This window comes from Uranotaenia lowii, chromosome 3 (assembly GCF_029784155.1).
Source record: "Uranotaenia lowii strain MFRU-FL chromosome 3, ASM2978415v1, whole genome shotgun sequence".
NCBI lineage: Eukaryota > Metazoa > Arthropoda > Insecta > Diptera > Culicidae > Uranotaenia > Uranotaenia lowii.
The window spans coordinates 126633823-126653852 of NC_073693.1; the positions used below are offsets into that span (position 1 = coordinate 126633823).

The 20030-nt window shown below is 36.9% G+C and overlaps 1 protein-coding gene and 1 long non-coding RNA gene across 2 annotated transcripts; both read left to right on the top strand.

Moving 5' to 3' along the window:
- Positions 1 to 624: 624 nt before the first annotated feature.
- LOC129752589 (glucose dehydrogenase [FAD, quinone]-like) lies at positions 625 to 3399 on the top strand. Its single transcript, XM_055748364.1, has 3 exons — positions 625 to 649; positions 1771 to 3272; positions 3391 to 3399. The coding sequence occupies exons 1-3, from the start codon at positions 625 to 627 to the stop codon at positions 3397 to 3399; spliced, it is 1536 nt and encodes a 511-aa protein (XP_055604339.1).
- Positions 3400 to 13985: 10586 nt separating this feature from the next.
- On the top strand, positions 13986 to 14580 carry LOC129758613 (uncharacterized). The gene is made up of 3 exons (XR_008740026.1): positions 13986 to 14031; positions 14125 to 14274; positions 14344 to 14580. It is a non-coding gene; the product is annotated as an uncharacterized LOC129758613 (long non-coding RNA).
- The last annotated feature ends 5450 nt before the right edge of the window (positions 14581 to 20030 follow it).

The following is a 20030-nucleotide window of genomic DNA, read 5'->3' on the forward strand; positions in this document are numbered from 1 at the left end:
AAAAAAGATTTCAGTCGGAAGTCGTGTGCCCGAGAAGGAGAGAACGATAAGCGGAGTGTTGACATATTTGCCGTCTTCTCTGCGTGTGATCCGGCGAACAGCTAAAACACCCTGAGATTTTAACTCATTCAGTAGGTCATCAGGTGACAGGTCTACAGTGTCCGCCTGGTAACACAGTCCCTGAACCTTATTCAGGGTCGGGTGGTCAACCACCTCGACTGTGGTGTTAAGATCCAGACGGGTTATTGTTTTTAAAAGCTCAAACAATTCCACATTATATGTGGAGATGGAATAGCTTTTCGCATCATTTTCCATGTTGAGTTGCAATTCTTTCCGGAGAGATCCTCTTCGCAGTTGGTTCTCAATCGCATTAGCAACGAAAAAAGGATTCTTTGGTAGGGCCGCCGGGTCTACCCCTGGTCTTCGAATTTGGAGCCACCGCTTTTTTCCATCAAACATCGATGTCCGCATGTAGGGGGGTATAGGCGAACTGTCTACATCTGTAGAAGCCCGTCCACCCCCACGGGGTGGATCCTCCATGGTCCCCTCAGACCGAAATTTAGTTAAATAACTTTCTGGTGCAGAAAAGTTGTTCGTATCTGATACGTGATTCAATCAAAATGGATGGACGAGGAAGCACGTTTGTTTGGTTAGTAGACTGAGTCGATTTGGGGTCATTTTTGAATTTCTCAAACCCTGGGGTCTTAAAAGCTTCGTTTTAGTCCAAAACTCATCCATGATTTTTTGCAGAATTTTTAAGTAACGTTTACATGAGTAAATTTGAACTTTTAGGTTTGTATGGGAAAATTGAATATTTTGTACTGAAAAATCAACATCATTTTTGTTTCTTCTGTGGAACCGAGCCTGTTAATGGTTTTTGTGCCAATTTATAAATTTCTTACAGGAAATTTTCCGCTGAACAACTTTGTCGAATATCATAACTTCGTATCTTTTAAGACAAAAAAGTTATTAGCTGTTTAACAGGTGTATGTTTATTTGGATTGATAAACCATGAATTCAATTGACACCACTGCTTGTGCCCCACGAAGTATGGCATGAAAAGCGGTCTTGTAATACTTCACTAGGCACCCAGCAGTGGTGTCAATGGAATTTCTAGTTCATCAATGCCAAAAGACATACACCTGTCAAACAGCTAATAACTTTTTTGTCTAAAAAGATACGAAGTTATGATATTCGACAAAGTTGTTCAACGAAAAATTTCCTGTAAGAAATTTATAAATTGGCACAAAGACCATTAGCAGGCTCAATTCCAAAGAAGAAACAAAAATGATATTGATTTTTCAGTACAAAATAATCAATTTTCCCATACAAACCTAAAAGTTCAAATTTACTCATGTAAACGTTACTTAAAAATTCTGCAAAAAATCATGGATGAGTTTTGGACCAAAACGAAGCTTTTAAGACCCCAGGGTTTGAGAAATTCAAAAATGACCCCAAATCGACTCAGTCTATTTGGTTAGTCCAAACAATGGAAGCTGGAGACTATACGAATTGCCCGAGAAAAACTACTTAACGGGGTTATTTCTCTTTTTTTCCTATCGTACATTCACCGCAACGTTCTTATCCGTGAATATTAAGCAGGTTGATGAATTAAATACGCTTTGGACGTTTAGAAAATAACGATTTTTCCGCGACGTGATAGCCGTACAATTAGCTTCCAATCAAGGTTACTTTTCGACTGCTTTACTTTTGATGCTTCTCAAAACTGTCTTTATGCAGTCCTATCTTAAGATATTCTTTCTCTTGCAGGTTTCATCAACAAGCAGTGCCGGGTGATTGACTCCAAAGGTCTCGGTGGATGTACCAACACTAACAACCAATTCTACAACAGAGGAAATCGTTACGATTACGACCGTTGGGTGGCGTACTCGGAAAGCGAAGAATGGGATTTGGATGCATTGCTTCCGTTTTTCACGGTTTCCGAAAATGCCAGTCTTACCGAATTCGAGGATCCGTTTTTCCACGGGCGTGAAGGACCTTTGAGAGTGCAAAACCTTCCATACAAATCGCTGGTTCATGGAATATTGATGCAAAGTGCATCGCAGGCCAAAATCGCTAGTGTCGATTACAACGGACATAGTCAGTTCGGATTCTCACCGGCCCAGGTCATGTCTGTCGATGGACAACGATCCTCGGCATATCACGCGTTTGTAGAGCCTGTTATTCAAAGTCGACCCAACCTGAAACTTCTCACGAATGCGTATGTTCGTAAGTTACTGTTTGAACCAGAAAGTAACATCGTTTCTGGAGTGGAATTTTCATTTGGCGATCAAGTATTCAATGCATATGCTCAAAAAGAAGTTATCCTTTCGGCGGGCTCAAGAGGGTCTCCCAAGGTCCTTCTTTTGTCGGGAATTGGACCCCAAGATGATTTGAGTGAAGTGGGCATACCTGTGCTCAAAGATCTTCCTGTTGGAAAGTCGTTAATGGATAAGGTAGCATTCAATGCTTTTTCAATGCGGTTGGACAAGTCTTCGTTTCCTGCTGAATATGTAGGTGGTTTGAGCGCAGATGATGTCAATCAGCTCAGCGAAGGTGGTGGAAGACTTACCCTACCATACAATATGGAATCAGTCTGGTTCCTCAGCACTAGAACCGATCGTCAACCTGATTATCCCAACATAGCAATACTACCCGAAGCAGGATCTTCTAGACAATATTTCTTAGATCCAGATATGCAAAAAATAGTGAATGTGGAACCAGGTTCCGTTTCAATCCCTCCAGATGATAACGCTTTCTATGTAAATTTGTATACATCTTTATTGCATCCCAAATCAAGGGGTTACATGAAGCTGTTATCATCGGATCCAAACGAAAGTATCCTGGTAGAGCCTAAGTATTTGTCAGAGGAAGAGGATGTCGAAAATTTACTGAAAGGTATTCGAATTGCATCCAAGCTTTTGAATATGCCTGCCCTGCAGGAACGCGGAGCTGCACTGGTACAGATCTATCCAGCGAATTGTCCACAATCCTTGGAATTCGATAGTGATGACTATTGGCGATGTGTGATCCGCTCATTAGCAATGACTGCACGAACAATTAGTGCAACCTGTCCAATGGGACAGAGCTCCAATCCCGAGGCGGTTGTCGACAACTCATTCCAAGTGCATGGCATTGACAAGCTACGGGTTGTAGATTCCAGCGTCATTCCCGTTTCTATGTCAGCTTCTAACTATGCCATTATGTACATGTTGGGCGAGAAAGCATCCGCAGCTGTGCAAGCCAAATATGTCCCTGGCAAAAAGAAGAAAGTATCTCAGAAAAAACCAAAAAAAATGATGAAGTGAAGTTATCTTGAATAATTTTAATTTTTCAGAAATAAATTCGATTTCAATAATTTTTATTTTGCATCTTTCCGAATTCCATTAGTTTATTTGAGCCTTTTTTAATATTTCTGTATTCATATTCCTACACCCACAAAGAAAAGGTTGCAAAAATCCAATGCCTATAGGCAATGGAAGCGGTGCCGAATTTGATGGTATTCCACTAGTGCAAGTGGAATGCATGCAGCTAAAATTTTATCCAACTTTTGGCAGATTTTATTGGTTTTTCTTAAGGAAAGAAAGAATAACTATGGGCTTCCATCGCCTATTTATCAAATCTCGGTGTCGAAAATGCGCCGAAAGGTGTAACTGTATTAAAGATGATATGATTGGAAATGTAGTACTTTTCCAATCATATCATAAAGACTCAAACTCCTAAGCATGACTAAGCATTATATTAGGATTTTCATTCTATTGGATGATTCATCCCAAAAAATATAGTGAGAATCGAACTCACTGCAACATCCCATCTCGGTTTGTTAGTTCAATATCTTACGCAGTGCACCATTTGAGCTGGTTAGCAAACGAAAGACCGCCGATTTATAGAAAAAAAAAACAAAAAAAAATCTTCTCCGTTAGTTAGAATTTTACAAAAATAATAAATCATTAATTTATCACAACAATAAACCTATGATTTTTGGTTTTCAATGTTATTAAAGGAATTCAGAATTTTGCGAGCGATTTAAGGCAGAAACACAATACAGCGTCGGTCGTCGCGTCACGTCAGCGGTCAACGCTGTCGATAAGTACAATCGTCGGGTGCGTCGCGTCCGCGTTTTAGTACTTATCGACAGCGTTGACCGCTGACGTGACGCGACGACCGACGCTGTATTGTGTTTCTGCCTTTACTCTCATTGCGTCACATTACAAGTTTTTTTTTCAACAAGATATTGTTCCTAATGTGACACAACGAAAAAGAAAAAAACAACAAATTGGAACAAATTGAACTAAAGTTTATTTGCACCAAAGTTGCATTCTGTCCTATCTATTGCATCCAATCGAAAATAAAGTCATTTCAGATCAAAATTTGGAGAAAAAAAGGGGAAATCAAAAACTACGTACACACATAATAAGATTCTCATCTTTTAATAATTGTGTTTTCGTCTTGTTTTGTTTGAATATTCTATTAATTAGCTAAATGTTCAACAAGCTCATACTCCGAACTCAGAATTCTAACACCGAGTTTTGAGTTCAGATTGAGTCTCAAAAATTCACGATCAAGTATGATCGATCTCATCACTATTGGTCACCCTGACATCATACTTGAACGCCTGAAATTAGACTACACAGTAATTTTTTTTTTGCTGGAAACCAGCAAAATTTTGCTGGTTTTTGTCCCGCTGACTTTCCAGCAAAATTTCCAGCAATTTAAATTGCTGGAAAAAACAGCAAACGTTAAAAATTCAAATTGCTGGAAAATCAGCATCCAGATTGCTGGAAACCAGCTATTTCTTTCAAAACAACCGGCTGTTTTTAGTATCAAATTTATATTTCACTCAAAATTAAATATTGAATACTGGCTGTGCATGTAATGAGCAATGAGAAACAATTACTTTCTTCAATTTTTCAATAATGTTTGTATTTATTTCCAAGAACTTTTTCTAAAAATTTTACAACACCGGCTCTGGAGTGGCAGCTTTGTGCCAAAGTGTTGATCATTCGCTACCTGAGATAAGAATTCTGATTACCTAGTATCTTTTATGAAATATCTACCTGTCAAATAAAAACCCGAATAGACCAAGACCATGGTTCTACATTGTATAAACAATGATTTTCGTCATAACAATGAAAAACATTGTGAAATCTCAATCTCTTCAAAAAGTAAAATTTGTGTTGTATTGTGAAACTACCGTAAATAGAACGATAACCGTGAAATATATGGTAAACACACAATTCTTCACTGTATGTATTACCTAGATAGTTGGGAACTTCAAGATGAGCGTGTACAGATTGTGTCGATGTGAAAATTTTCTTTTTTGTTTACGCGTGTGTCGTTTATGTTAAATTCTATCAGTTTGTTCTTTTATTGCGTTGAAAATATACCCCAAATTTGTCAAGGTAAGTTTCAGTTACGATCAAATTAACAACAGTATACATGGCTCTTTTAATTTTCAGGGGACGTTTGTCATGGATCCTGTAGTATCGTACTAAAAAGGTGACGAAGCATTTTATACTCCATTTCCCCTAGTCTAATTATTGATGCGTGTGTATGTTTTTGTACATGCTTGCTTTGCAAAGAGTGTAGCGAAGCACGATGGGATATTCGGTGCTGGACAACCAGCGAGAGTAGGCGACCTGTGCGTTAGCTGCGTGTACAACACTATATTGGCGACGAGGATTTTAAAATGGCATCCAATTCAGGTGAGTTTGTTGAAACAGAACAGAAAAACAAAAAATTGCTCGAATGCAGAAATAGTGGTTAACTATCAGACAGTCGTAGCTTTGATGCTGAAAAAAAAAGAAGATGGTGAAGTTAGCTTAAATGCTGGAATTAGCTTAAATGCTGGAAATAGCTTCAATGCTGAAAACGAGGAAAAAAAGTAGTTCCTTGTCTTAACAATCAGACAGTCGTAGCTTTTATGCTGAAAAAAGAGAAGATGGTGGAATTAGTTTAAATGCTGGAGTTAGCTTAAATGCTGGAATTAGCTTAAATGCTGGAATTAGCTTCAATGCTGGAAATAGCTTCAATGCTGAAACCGAGGGAAGAAAAGTCATTTCCTTGCTGAGAGTAACAGAAGACATTTTGTTTTTTGAAATGGAAGAAGACTACTGATGAAATGAATGGCTTAAGAATCATGATAAGTGGAGAAAACAATACTGTGTTTTGTGGTGTTAGAATATTTTTTCAAAAAGATGTTCTGAACAAATTTGAAAGCTGTGGTGACACTGCTCGAAGATGGTGGAAGGAAGGATTTGTTGTAACGTTATGATGAGTGAGCAAGTCGACGGTTGTTGATAAACCACCAAGGTTGTAAGGAGGTGTGTGTGAGTATATTTTGATGGTTGCGTCTCAAGTTAAACTGAATGACGGTGCTTTGAATTGTTCCTAATGCGTTCCGTCTTAGAGATGCGATTTTGGCAAGAAGTTGAAGATGCATGAGAAGATGGCATGTGTGTCTGCGAGTGACGATAGGTCTTATGGTAGTTTTGATTGAAGCTAGGGTTTTTGGAGAGTTTTACTGCTGAGAAAAGAGTTTGTGTTGGATGATGCAGTGGAGCCAAGATCAGGTAAAGTCAGAAGAATTAGTTTGAAGTGGAAAAATGTTGTTTTAAAGAATCATAAAAAGTTCTGATCGAAGATGCTGTTTTGCGATAGAATGGACTTGCTTGAGATGAATCACTGCCAGTGGAAAAGTGTAGTTGCCGTGGATATTTTTGTGCTGGTCGGCGCCAGCAAGTATTGAGTTTGGATGGCTTGTAGTCCTGTGGTCGGCTTGAGTGCATCTTCCAGGGCTAGTAAACAAGTGTTGGTAAATGGTTAGTGCAAACGACTTAACAAGGATATGGAGTTTTTTTTTTGACGTTTGGAAAAAAGTAGCATCAATGATAGGGGCAGGTGTGTTGTTATTGATTGGGAATCTGAATGAAATTTTAAAGGCAGAAGCTAGTTCGTTTTAGCGAAGGGAGCGCTCTCAACTTTTTTGACCACATGTGGTTGTTGTTGAGCGGAATTATTACGTCCGTCTTAAGTTGAGTTGAAGCAATTAAAGCAGAATTAGCAGAGTTTTGAAGACTTTTGTATAATGTTTACTGAACGGCTATTTTTTTTATCTTTCTATGTTCTGTAATCGAGTTTTGATCGCTTTAGTTTAAGCGAATGTTTATGAGAACGAAACAAATGGCCAGATTGGTCGGATGAAGGGGTTCTTACGAGCTCTGAAGTATAAGTGGTATGAGAAATTGATGAAGGATGTTAGGGTATAATAATACCAAAAAAAGTAGTTAAAATGTACATTTGGTTTGGAAATTGATCAGGTCTGCAAATGGATTTCTCTAGTTGTAATGATACTTAAATGCGGCAGTGTTTGTTTTTCTATTGATACGAAACTTGCAAGTGATTCAGTCTGTAAAGAGATGAGCCACTGGGTTTCAATCGCAGACTTCTTATTTCACTGTGTCCTCTCAGGATGATGTCGGAATGAGATCCCTTAAAGGAGGTTAACCATGGAACTGGACGACAGAGAATCGCTCAAAGTTAAGATTGTGCAAACCGTATGTAGAGTCATAAAACGAATAAAATTGTGCTGATGTAGTTGTGAGTGCTGTTATGGTTTAGAACGGAAAGAAGTTTTTCGTCAACTTGCTTCGAAAGCTGAACAGATATAAATTGAAAATGAAAGTTTGCAGGGTAACAATTAAATCAGCCAAAAAAAAAGCGATTATTTCGAAAACAGGTGATAAGGGTTGAGTTGCGACTGATGTTTAAATTTAAAAAAAAAAATATTCGGTGGGAAGTTTAAGACATGTTCACAAGCCTCATAAGTTGAACATCGACGATGAACAGAAGGGTTCAGTAAGTACGGGTATGAAGTATGATTTGATAATATGAAGGCATTTAAGCTGCTTAGTTGCTTGAGTTATGATTTTTGAAGCAATAATGCTGGGTGCTACAGCACTCCTAGGTCCAAGTTTGGTAACCACAGGTTGTCTTCAAGGTGGCACTGGTTGTCAGAATATGCCGAGCGAGAGTGTATTCGAGCTCCTACAAGGAGCGATAATAAATGGTGTAGAATTGTCTTTATTTCCCCGGCAAATATGGAAATAAATATATGCGTCTATGTTGTTTACTTTGACACAATTATGACCACGGAAAATGTACATGTGGAGACAAAATAGGTCCACATTGTAAAGTTGTCTAAACAGCCATTTTTTTTTGTAGACGAATAGTCACCTAACATGATCTAAAAGTTTGAATAAGAATGGAATAGCAAAGTACTGGGAAAAAGGCAGTACATTAAATAAAGTAGCGAATAAGAGGAAGACATAGTATTTCTGAAAAATCCTTAAAACAAAAAAAGAAATACTGATGTATAGAAGATTTATAAATAATACAAAATGAGTAGGAATTCAATGAGGTTTGTAATTTCCAATCTGATTGCAAGGGAATTAATAACAGCCGTTTAAGGAAAATCATTACTTATTTGAAGTTAATATATCGAGTGAAATACCGAAACGAGTGAAAGTTTAGGTCCATTGCGTTTGGGTGTTACGATGCTAAGTTTAGTAAAATGCGATTGAGAATTTCGTAGGTCATAGGTTAAGAAGCTATGGTTGACCTGTGATTCTGTGATTATGTTGGAAGATTAAACCAAACAAAAATTTATAAAAAAAGAAAAGTAAATGTAGTATCGTACTAAAAAGGTGACGAAGCATTTTATACTCCATTTCCCCTAGTCTAATTATTGATGCGTGTGTATGTTTTTGTACATGCTTGCTTTGCAAAGAGTGTAGCGAAGCACGATGGGATATTCGGTGCTGGACAACCAGCGAGAGTAGGCGACCTGTGCGTTAGCTGCGTGTACAACACTATAGATCCAATTTCCAAAAACTTCCGGAGGCCTCAGCTGTTATCACACGGATCGTAAATTGGGAAAAAAAATGTGTCAACCGCAGTGCAAACAGGATCAATGATGTTTCTCCATGAGAAATCCGAGTGATAAAGTGTGTAAGTGTTGAGATTTGTTTAATAAATAATATAAATCAATCCATTTGTTGCGCAAAAGCAATCTATAAAAATGATGACATAACCCAAAACAAGCGAAAATATCCCACCATTTATACAAACCCTGAGCAAGGATTTTTATTTCAGCGGGCAAACAATGAAAGTGAACGGATTTTCATGGTTTTACCATGAAAAAATGGAAGCTGTTATCACCATGAACTTTATATTTTTGAGCTTTCCAATGTATGCGAGATCGCTATTTTTTTCATGGTCACGCTGCATAACAATACCCCTTTTTCATGGTTATTTTCGACAAAACGATGAAATGTATGGTCGAAAACTATGAACTTCAATGTGTATTCACGATATCGTGGATCGTAAAAATCATGGTGTAAACCATCAAATTCATGGAATTGTGATTATGAACTTCATGGTTTTTTCACGGTGCAAGTCTATTCGGGAACTCACCCTTGATTGAACCCTTGAAGTCTGGTTGCTAAAATATAGAGGAAAATAAAAATAATTATATTAATCTAACCAAAATTCGTAAAATAGAGTCTTACCTTATACGTTCAGAATGCAATGAAGACAGCTGAACTACATACATACAAGGTTCAGACCTTCCCAAACTGCAATGAGCGGCAACAATCGCCGGCTCAAATTCGGGCTCGGAAGCTCTACGAGAATATGCTGACAAAATATGGCTCCTATGTGATGGACGATGTAACGTATATAAAAGTGGAGTTTAAGCAAATTCAGGGGTTGGAGGTTTTGATCGCCCGCTTAACAAAATAAATGCTTGGAATGCTTGAAAGAATGCTTGGATCTCAAGCATTCTTCAAGCATTCCGCCCATTGAATTCAAGCATTAAATGGCCCAACCGATTCTACTTGAAATGGTTTTCCCGGTTCAAAATGACAGCTCACGCAGACATATGCCATGCTCGGTTTGTTTTGATTATGTGCATATGTGTTAGTGAACATGACAAAATTTGCGTGTGTATTTGTGAGTGCAGCTCGTAAATGGGAATTCGGAAATGTTTTGTAATTTCGGAAAATAAAAAAAATTGAAATTATTCCAAAAACATCTATTTAAATAAACTTTATTTCACAATTATATCCTAATTTCACATTTATCTTTTTCTTCCCCTGTTTTTAAACACAATCCACTTTTCATGCTTCATTTCTATTTTCACTTGTTACTACACTTTATTTATAATTTCCGGACGGCTACCCCAATTGTTATTTTTTGAACAATCATTCTTTCCGGGTCAGGTCACCCGGAGTTCGTAACGTATAATTTCTCCGGCAAACAGTGCTTTCCGAATTCAACGAATTGAGCTGCATTGCACCGCGCCTACTGAAATCTCCTACAAGGAATGTGACGAAAACCGCTAGGAGAAAAGGTTGTCGCAGCAGCATTAGACCACCAGAAACTGAAATAAAAGGGAATTTAATCGACGAATGCTACAATTATTACTAAGCTTACCTATTCTGAAAGTAAAAAATTCCGACGCTGCTCTTGAGAAAGCTGGTAGCAAAATGGCCGTTGGAAACTCGGAGATTTTTCCAAGTCTAATTAAAACACTAACACGCATAAAACATTCAACAGAATAACAGAAAAAGGATTTGTCTGTTTTGTGATTTATGCTGATGTATATGTGCAATCGTCGCAATCAGCTGTTTGCACTGATGCACGTTTAGAGTTGTAGCCCCAATTTATGGCTTTGAACGCAACCCTACGCGCGAAATCGTTCGCTCAAGGTTTTAAAAAAACCTGTGGGCGGTAAGAGCAAGTTCGATATGGACGACAAATTTAAGTGAAAGAAAATGACGAAACTCGCCTCTAAATATCTCGATTGACAGGCCATCTGCTCTTGCGGACTGAGGAGTGAGCATTTCGTGACAATGGGCACAGTAAATGACGACAGTTATTGCCGAAATAACTACGTTTTCACAATTTGGAGTTCATTCATTGAGTCACGTCTGACTTGCGAATTTAACCTTACACACAAAATTTTCGAGGCCGGAAATTAGCAAAAATTTGCTCAAATTTGACCAGCTAGAAACTTAGCAATCAATTTAGCAAAATTTTCGAACTGAAATTTTAGCAAACGAGAGAAAAAATTAGCCGCCGCAATTTTTGCTCACTTTTTTAGCAAAAACCGGTAGAAAAGAGCCCCGGATCTGAAATTTCAAAATTTATAGTTTTTTTCTCTGCTAATTCGAAGGGAATGCTTGATCATTAAATAGAATGCACGAATAATTTCACTTTTAATTTATTTTCACATTTTTCCGGAAGTTCATTTACCACTTTTCGTTGAATTGAAAGTAATTCGTTCCGTTCCTGAACGCACCTTCCGGCGAGCGAAATGCCAAGGGCCGACCCTCATCAACGAATGCACCTGGGTTGTGTCGGATGCAGCGCGTTGACATGCCAGTTGTGGTCACTCTTTATTTCCAGACTGAAAACCGTCATGTTTACCGGCAGTTGCAACCTGGTAGGAAAAACAAACAATTTGGAATTTCACAATCGGAAAATCGGTACACTTCAAGATCGGCCCTTACCTGTACGCATCCGGTGTCTATTTGACCACCATTTTTACGTTGAACAGCCACCAAACGAACCGCAATCATCGAATTATCGGAACCGCACTGATCAATTTGATTTGTTGTTCTTCTCCCAACTGACGGCGGCTGCTGTCTATGAACAAAGCGGCTAGAAAACCTTACTTTTACTTAAATCTAGCAAGATTAACTTTCTTATTACTAAAATTGAGTAAATTTAGTTTTTTGCTAACTCGAAAGTAAAAAAATATTTTTGCTAACGGAAAGTAACAGCGAATTTTTGCTAAGTGGAGCTCCGAAAGTTTTGTGTGTACACACAAAACTTTCGAGGCTCCACTTAGCAAAAATTCGCTGTTACTTTCCGTTAGCAAAAATATTTTTTTACTTTTGAGTTAGCAAAAAGCACAATTTACTTAATTTTAGTAATCAGAAAGTTTATCTTGCTCGATTTTAGTAAAACGAAGGTTTTCTAGCCGCCTTATTTCTAGATAGCAGCCGCTGCCGGTAGAGACAAAAAAAATAAACTGACGGGATTAGTGCCGTTCCGGAAATTCGATGCTGGCGGTTCTTTTGGTGGCTAAGTTCACGACAAATTGGTAGCCAAATCGATAGTGGATCCAAACAGGTAAGAGTCGATCAAGAAGTGTAAAATTTTTTCCGTTTTTTTAATTCATGTTTTTTTTCTATTAGGTTGCTGCTGCCGGTGGAGTTCCGGGTTTTAATTGCAACAGTCCGAAAATCAAAAGGGACAAAGCTGGAATTTCAATGCGGTGCGTCCGGCACAACCCCGGTGTCGATCGCTTGGCATTTCGCGTTCTCAGGATCGGAACTAAATAAGTTCCATTTTACGAAGTGTTAAATGAAGTGTCCAAATAAAGAGAAAAATCAATTGAAAGTAAACTTACCCGCATAATCAATTACAATATATAGAGAATATTCTATATTGTCTCTAAACGTTATCGTTTATTGTAAAGTGAACAGTATATGTACAATAACACAGACCATATTAACAATCTGTATTATGATTATCTGTTAAAGTACCATATGGGGAAAGGGCTGTTAAGCATGTTTACCATTCAAAAAGAGCGATTTTTTCGAACAAATATTTCATGCTACATTATTGGATACGGTTAAAATATCATCCACTTTTGGCGAGCAAAACAATCTACCTGAATGTTCTAGCTACGTTGGAATACAAAATCATAGATTTCATCAACTTCAATGGATATAGTTTGCTTATAGTAGTTTGTAGTAAAAATAACGCTCAATCATACGTTCCGCATATTGTAAAATATTTTTAAAAAGAGCTTCCCTGTACCATAACCAATATAGTTCCAATTCTTTCCCACAAAAAATAAAATAAAATTAAAAAATTTAAATGTTGAGATTTTTATTTTTTATTTCTGATATTATACATGGATTATACAATCTTACCTATTTGTGCAGATCTGCATTGTTCAGCCTTTCAGTAGATTTTTTTTCCGCTCTCCGCTCAGCAGAGATCTTTGTTTCTGTAATTTCATTAGTTTTATTTAATCTCACTAGTTTTTATCGATAATATAATATAGTTTTACTTACTTTTCGCGTTCTGTGTGTTTTTCTCAGCGTGATTCTTTTTTTTCGGAGCCATTTTGAACACAGTTTTCAGTTCCGAACCTGGCGTGGGGTTGCCGACACAAATTTTAACGAAGTGAAGTGAAAATTAGCAGATGCTGAACCCAAGAGCGAAAAAATGCATAAGCTCACAACTACATCTTAAAATAACAATATTAGTTATTATCCGCAAGAGGTGAAATGATAACGACTTGTCTAACTCATACAATGTTGTCAATGTTGTTTTTTTTTAATTTAATGTCTAATGCTAAGAAAATATAAGGAAACTTTGTCGTACACTGTTAGAGTCCTGGATAAGGTCCAGAGACAATATTCAAAGGTTGCAAATTTTTATTCTCTTATTATACTATACTTACTAAATCATATATCATATTGTCACTGTCACTGATACGATCCTGTCATAATTTATTGAGGTAATAAAATTTTGAACATGTATAATGAAATGATACTTGGAAGATATTTCATACTGGTACTGCTACCAATATATTAAGTTAATAGTTAGTACTATATCCCCAACTGTTTTTAATTATGCGGGTATTTTTGTATTCTATTCAATAATCGAACATTCCCTAAGAAATTGCAAAGAAAAACAATAAACATTGAAATTTCAGGTCCGGGGCGATCTTTTCCTCCGGTTTTTGCTAGAAAAGTGAGCAACAATTGCGGCGGCTAAATTTTTCTCTCGTTTGCTAAAATTTTGGTTCGAAAAAATTGCTAAATTGATTGCTAAGATTTTAGCTGGTCAAATTTGAGCAAAATTTTGCTAATTTCCGGCCTCGAAAGTTTTGTGTGTACACACAAAACTTTCGGGGCTCCACTTAGCAAAAATTTGCTGTTACTTTCCGTTAGCAAAAATATTTTTTTACTTTTGATTTAGCAAAAAGCTAAATTTGCTTGTTTTTAGTAAAAATGAAGACTACCTAGCCGCTTTTTTCAGACAGCAGCCGCCGGCTAAGAGAAAAAATAAACAAGTCGGCGCGTGCAAATCAGTGCGAATTAAAATTTGATTCTGGCGGTATTCGTGGACACGGTAATGACTATAGAAGGACAATAGAAAGGAAGATAAACCAATACTGGGAGCGCAATGGTAAGAACCGATTTAACTATGGAAAATTCCGGCTTCTAATATGTAAATTCTTTGTTTTTTTTTCACTAGGTCCCAAGAAGAAAAGGAGCCAGCAGTGAAATTGAACACCCCAGCATTCGGAGCCTCCTTGAACATATTATGGAGATCAGTTTTTACGAGCTAAATTTTAAGTGACTTGAAATATGAAAAAAAAAATCAAATAAATTAAGTGAAAGAATTTATGTGTTCTGTTTTTATAATCCGATGTTCCCCATGAATTTCAAATGAAATTTTTGTTTTGGTATTTCAATACCCCCGCGATCTTTTCCTCCGGTTTTTGCTAAAAAAATCAGTAAAAAATGCGGCGGCTAACTTTTTCTCACGTTTGCTAAAATTTTAGTTTCAAAAAATTGCTAATTTGATTGCTAAATTTCTAGCTGGTCAAATTTGAGCAAAATTTTGCTAAATTTCGGCCTCAGAAATTTTGTGTGTAGTTCGACAATTCGATTGCAGATTTTCCAGCAAACTAGATCAATTGCTGGAAAGTCCAGCAATTAGGAAACCGATTGCTGAGCAAAAATGACAAGAACACAACCGAATGCTGAAAAATCCCGCAATTCGAAAACCGATTGCTGGTTTCCAGCAAAAATTTAGATTGCTGAACGTTTCCAGCAACTTTTTTTGCTGGAAATCGAGGCAAAAATTTACTGTGTATTCAGTTGACATATTCAACCACCGCTAGAATGATACCAAATGATTTGTTATCATTGTTTCTATTTTATATTGTTCAAATTAGCAGGAAAAGTTTAAATGGAAACGAACGAGAAAAAAATATTCTTTAGGAATTAGGAATTCCACCAGAAAGGTTGTTCTTCAATTCTATCCGCATTCCTGAAATAAACGAAATATTTAAATTGGAAATTCAGAGTTCAGATTTTTGAATCAGGATTTTGAATTGAGAACTCAGGATTAGGAATCCAGGACTTAGCACTTCGAAAAGGAATATACACACAAAAATTTCGGGGCTCCACTTAGCAAAATTTCACTGTTACTTTCCGTTAGCAAAAATATTTTTTTACCGTCGATTTAGCAAAAAGCTAAATTTACTTGATTTTAGTAGTTTTAAAGTTTATCTTGCTTGATTTTAGTAAAACGAAGGTTGTTTAGCCGCTTTGTGTACAGACAGCAGCCGCCGCGTGTTGGGAGGAAAAAAACAAACTGACACGATTGAGCGCGGTTCCGAAAGTTCGATTCTGGTGGTTTTAAAGGTGGCTAATTCAACTACGATATACTAGCCTAATCGACGCCGGAAGCGTACAGGTAGGGTCAATTATAAATTATACAGATTTTCCAACTTTTTAATTTCAAAACTGTTTATTATTTTTCTACCAGGTTACAACTTCAAAAAGAAATCCTCAACGGTCTGGAAATGGAAAGGGCCGAGATTGAAAGTTCAACGAGCTCCATCCGACACACAACTTAGTGCATTCGTTGGTAAGAATGGCATTGCATTTCGCTCGCCGGAAAGTGCGTCCCCAGGATCGGAACTTCTGTTCTACAAAGTGTTAATTTTTTTTGGAAAAATGTGAACAATAAATTAAAAGTGAATGAAATTTGAGTATTGTATTTAATAATCAAACATTCCCCCTAAATCTCCAGAGAAAAGCCCATAAATTTTGAAATTTCAGGTCCGGCGATCTTTTTCTCCGGTTTTTGCTAGAAAAGGGAGCAAAAATTGCGGCGGCTAAATTTTTCTCTCGTTTGCTAAAATTTTAGTTCGAAAAAATTGCTAAATTGATTGCTAAGATTTTAGCTGGTCAAATTTGAGCAAAATTTTGCTAATTTTCGGCCTCGAAAGTTTTGTGTGTACACACAAAATTTTCGAGGCCGAAAATTAGCAAAATTTTGCTCAAATTTGACCAGCTAGAAATTTAGCAATCAATTTAGCAATATTTTTTTGCTAAAATATCAGCAAATATGGGAAAAAGTTAGCCGCCGGAATGTTTTACTGAAATTTTAGCAAAAACCGGTGATAAAGATCGTGCAGGATTTGAGCCTGCAAGATTTATTATTTTTCTTCTGGAAACACATGGAATGTATAATATTTTCAATCAAATACAAAAACTGTGTGATTTTCATATTATTTTTATTTTTTTCGGAATTTGCACTAAACACTTTTTTGTCACTAACATTTCGATAACTTTCCAGCGGGGAACGGGTTATTTAACGCCTATTTTCGGATGGTTACATCTACGGCCTACATGAACCATCCTTTCCGTACATTCGCGTTGATGAAGTACCGTCACTAGCAGCAGCAATCTAGTCGAAAAAATAGAGAATTAAACACATTAAAACCGGAAAATCTATTTTCCGAATGTAATGTTACCTGTATGCTTCCGTTGTCGATTTGGCCACCTTTTCGTTGTCCACTTGGCCACCAAAGGAACCGTCGGTATCAAACTTCCAAACAGCACTGACTTTTTTCTTAGCGGCGGCAAAAACGGCTGCTGCCAAAATCAGAAAGCGGCCAACGAACTTAGTTTTTACTAAAATCAAGCAAAAATCCCTTTTTGCTATCGTGTCAGTAAAACGAGTCCAATTGCTAATCGAAAGTAATCGACTATTTTTGCTAAGTGGAGGCTCAGAAATTTTGTGTGTAGGTTTTAAATTCAGGATTAACAATTTTCAGAACTTTAGAAAAAAAATTCACATTTAAATTTAAACATCAGTATCAGAGTTCAGATTTCGTGTTTTTAATATGTCGATTGAGAATTGAAATTTGGAATCAAATTTTAGATTAGAATTCAGTGCTAAGAATTTAGGATTTTTATCTAAAAATATGATTTTGAATTCAGAAGTCAGATCCAGATTCAGCTATTCAGGATTAAAGCTCAGGATTGAAAATCCAGCTTCAGAATCAAAGTTTAGAGGCAGCGCACTGTGGCATTCTCAAATTGAGGCTTGAGGATTTAGCATTCACAATCAGAATATACCTAATGAATTATGAATTCAAATTCTGAATAGATCATTTAGTTTAGAATTTGATGCAAGAATTGAGATTCAAGATTCAGATATCATTCAGAACTCATATTTCTAATGCAGATTATAAATTCAGGTTAAGTCTTTAAAATTCACACATTTTTTATCTGAACTCAAGACATATTTAGATTAGGAATTTGTGAATTCGGATTCAGAGCACAGTAGAACCTGAGAATATAACAGAATTTCGATAAGAACACACACACAAAACTTTCGAGGCCGAAATTTAGCAAAATTTTGCTCAAATTTGACCAGCTAGAAATTTAGCAATCAATTTAGCAATTTTTTTCTGCTCAAATTTTAGCAAATTAGAGAAAAATAAGCCGCCGGCATGTTTTACTAAAATTTTAGCAAAAACCAGTGAAAAAAATCCTGCAGAATCTGAAATTTCAATTTTTTATGTTTTTATCTGCAAATTTCGAGGGAATATTCGATTATTTAAAAGAATGCTCGGATAACATCCCTTTGAATTTATTTATATTTTTCAAAACACCTTTCACTAACACTTTTCATAAAATGTTTGGATCCTGGAAATGCACCTTCCGGCTAATGAAACCCCAAGCGACCGATCGTCATTCATGCATCGATGATTGTGCCTGATGCAGTGCGTTGAAACTCCAGTTGTCCACTTCCGAACTGTTGTAAAAAACCCGTCAATCTTGTCGGAAATTGAAACCTGGTTGAAAAAAAAAACAAACAATTTTATAATTCGAATATCGGAAAATCTGTACACTACTTGATCGGCCCTTACCTGTACGCATCCGGAATTGATCTGGCTATCATTTTGTCACCGCTAGGACCACCAGCATCGCGCTTTCAGAACCGCACCTTATCGCGTCAGTTTATTATTTTTCCCCCAACTGGCGGCGGCTGCTGTCTATAAACAAAGCGGCTAGAAAACCTTCGTTTTACTAATATCAAGTAAAATTGCCTTTTTAATTACTAAAAAGAAGCAAAATTTGCTTTTTGCTATCACATTAGTAAAATAATCCTTTTTGCTAATCGAAAGTAACAGCAAAATTTTGCTAAGTGAAGCCTCGAAAGTTTTGTGTGCATGTTCAAACTCAGATTCGGAATTTAAATTTAAATTTCAAATTCTGAATTGAGAATCCGTTATATGGACAAAAATTGGGAAATCAGAATTTTGAATGAATGCAGAGTTTTGAATTCGGAGTTCGGAAAAACGCACGTTTAAGAATTTTGAATATTTTGATTAGGAAATTGAATACGATTTCAAATGCAGAGTTGAGAAGTCCATAAAATTCTACATTCAAGGCTGAGAATCCACATTCAGACTTCAGTAACAAATTTGGAAAATAAAAATTATATTCAGAATTCAAATTTCATTTCATCTGTGATTTCATCTTCAAAACAAAAGTTCAGAACTCAGAATCTAGCTTCAGAATAACATTTAGAATCAGAGTTCAGATTTAGGATTTTGAATGCATAATTTGGTTTCTTATTATGAACTCAAAGTTTATACGCTAAATGGAGCTTTTTGTTTAGAATTCAGTTTTAGTGTCAAGTTAAAAATTCAGACTAAAATTTCAAATACAGAATTCCACCACAGATTCAGGGCTTAGTTCTGGTTCAGAATTCATGATATTTGATTTAAAAATAAAAAAATACAAGAATTTAGAATAAGAATTTATGATTGTAATTGAATATTCATATTCACTTGAATAGTAAAATTTTGAAAATGAATTTATTTTAAAGCATTCTCTGAGTACTTGCAAATCATCGTGTAGCCTATCGCAGCTTATTCTCTCCTTTGGAAATTTCCTCTCTCGCATAAATTTCGAAATGGGAGAAGCCATCTGCAGAGCAGAGAAATTGCGGATAATAATCAAAACAAATCAACCAACCAGCCAGCCAGCCGTCAGGAAAAAGGGGAGCGTTGTCATTTTTTCAGTTCATTCAGTTGCCGTTCGTTCGTTCTGCGCGTTAGATCACATTTTGATTTTTCTTTCTACGTGTCGGGGGTGAAAATAAACAAAAAGGTGGCCAAATTTTTGTGATTCGATTTCAGAGAATTTTCAAGGCTGCTATCGAGTTCGAGACAGATCACGCTTTAGTGGTGACGTTTTCGTGGGGAAGGTAAATGTTACCGAAGAGCAATGATTATTATTTGTGCAATCTGTTGAAAAATCCATCCGGAGCGGAAGTGCTACAAAGCAAGAAAATGGCCAACAACGACCCCACCTCTGGAGCCTCCTCGGGCTCTGCAAATGTGCTGAATTGGTCCAAAGAAAATGTGGCCGAGTGGGCTCGAAAAGAATGTCTTAACAAGAAAATCATCGAGTGCATTGTGAGGGAAGATATTGACGGAAAATGTTTACTGACGTTGTGTGAAAATGATATCCGGAGCTTGCGCGAAAAGTATGCTTATTTGTTGACATTGGGGGAAATGAAACGATTTTGGTTTTCGGTTCGCGCAATCCAGCGCCAGAATATCGCCACCCTGACCTATTTGGGAATGTTTCAGTCTGGTTCCGGCAGTGTGAATGATGGAATCGGCACCGGTGGACATCATCAAAACCACCACCACAACAATCACCATCATCCGCTTTTGGCGAGCTTAGGAACCAGCTACGCCTCGGCAGATATTCCGTTCAGCGACATCGACAGGATTTCTCCACCGATGTCGATCGACGGAAGGGCCACCTGCATCCAGCCGGAGTTTTTCAAAACCATGATAAGCTTAGGTAAGTTAATGAAACCGTATTTTAAGTCCCAAA

Excerpts from the sequence above, each read along its gene's own strand:
- LOC129752589 (XM_055748364.1), top strand. The coding sequence starts at position 625 with ATGGACGAGGAAGCACGTTTGTTTG. Across the intron at positions 650-1,770 it reads CGAGGAAGCACGTTTGTTTG|GTTTCATCAACAAGCAGTGC; the intron begins GTTAGTAGACTG and ends TTTCTCTTGCAG.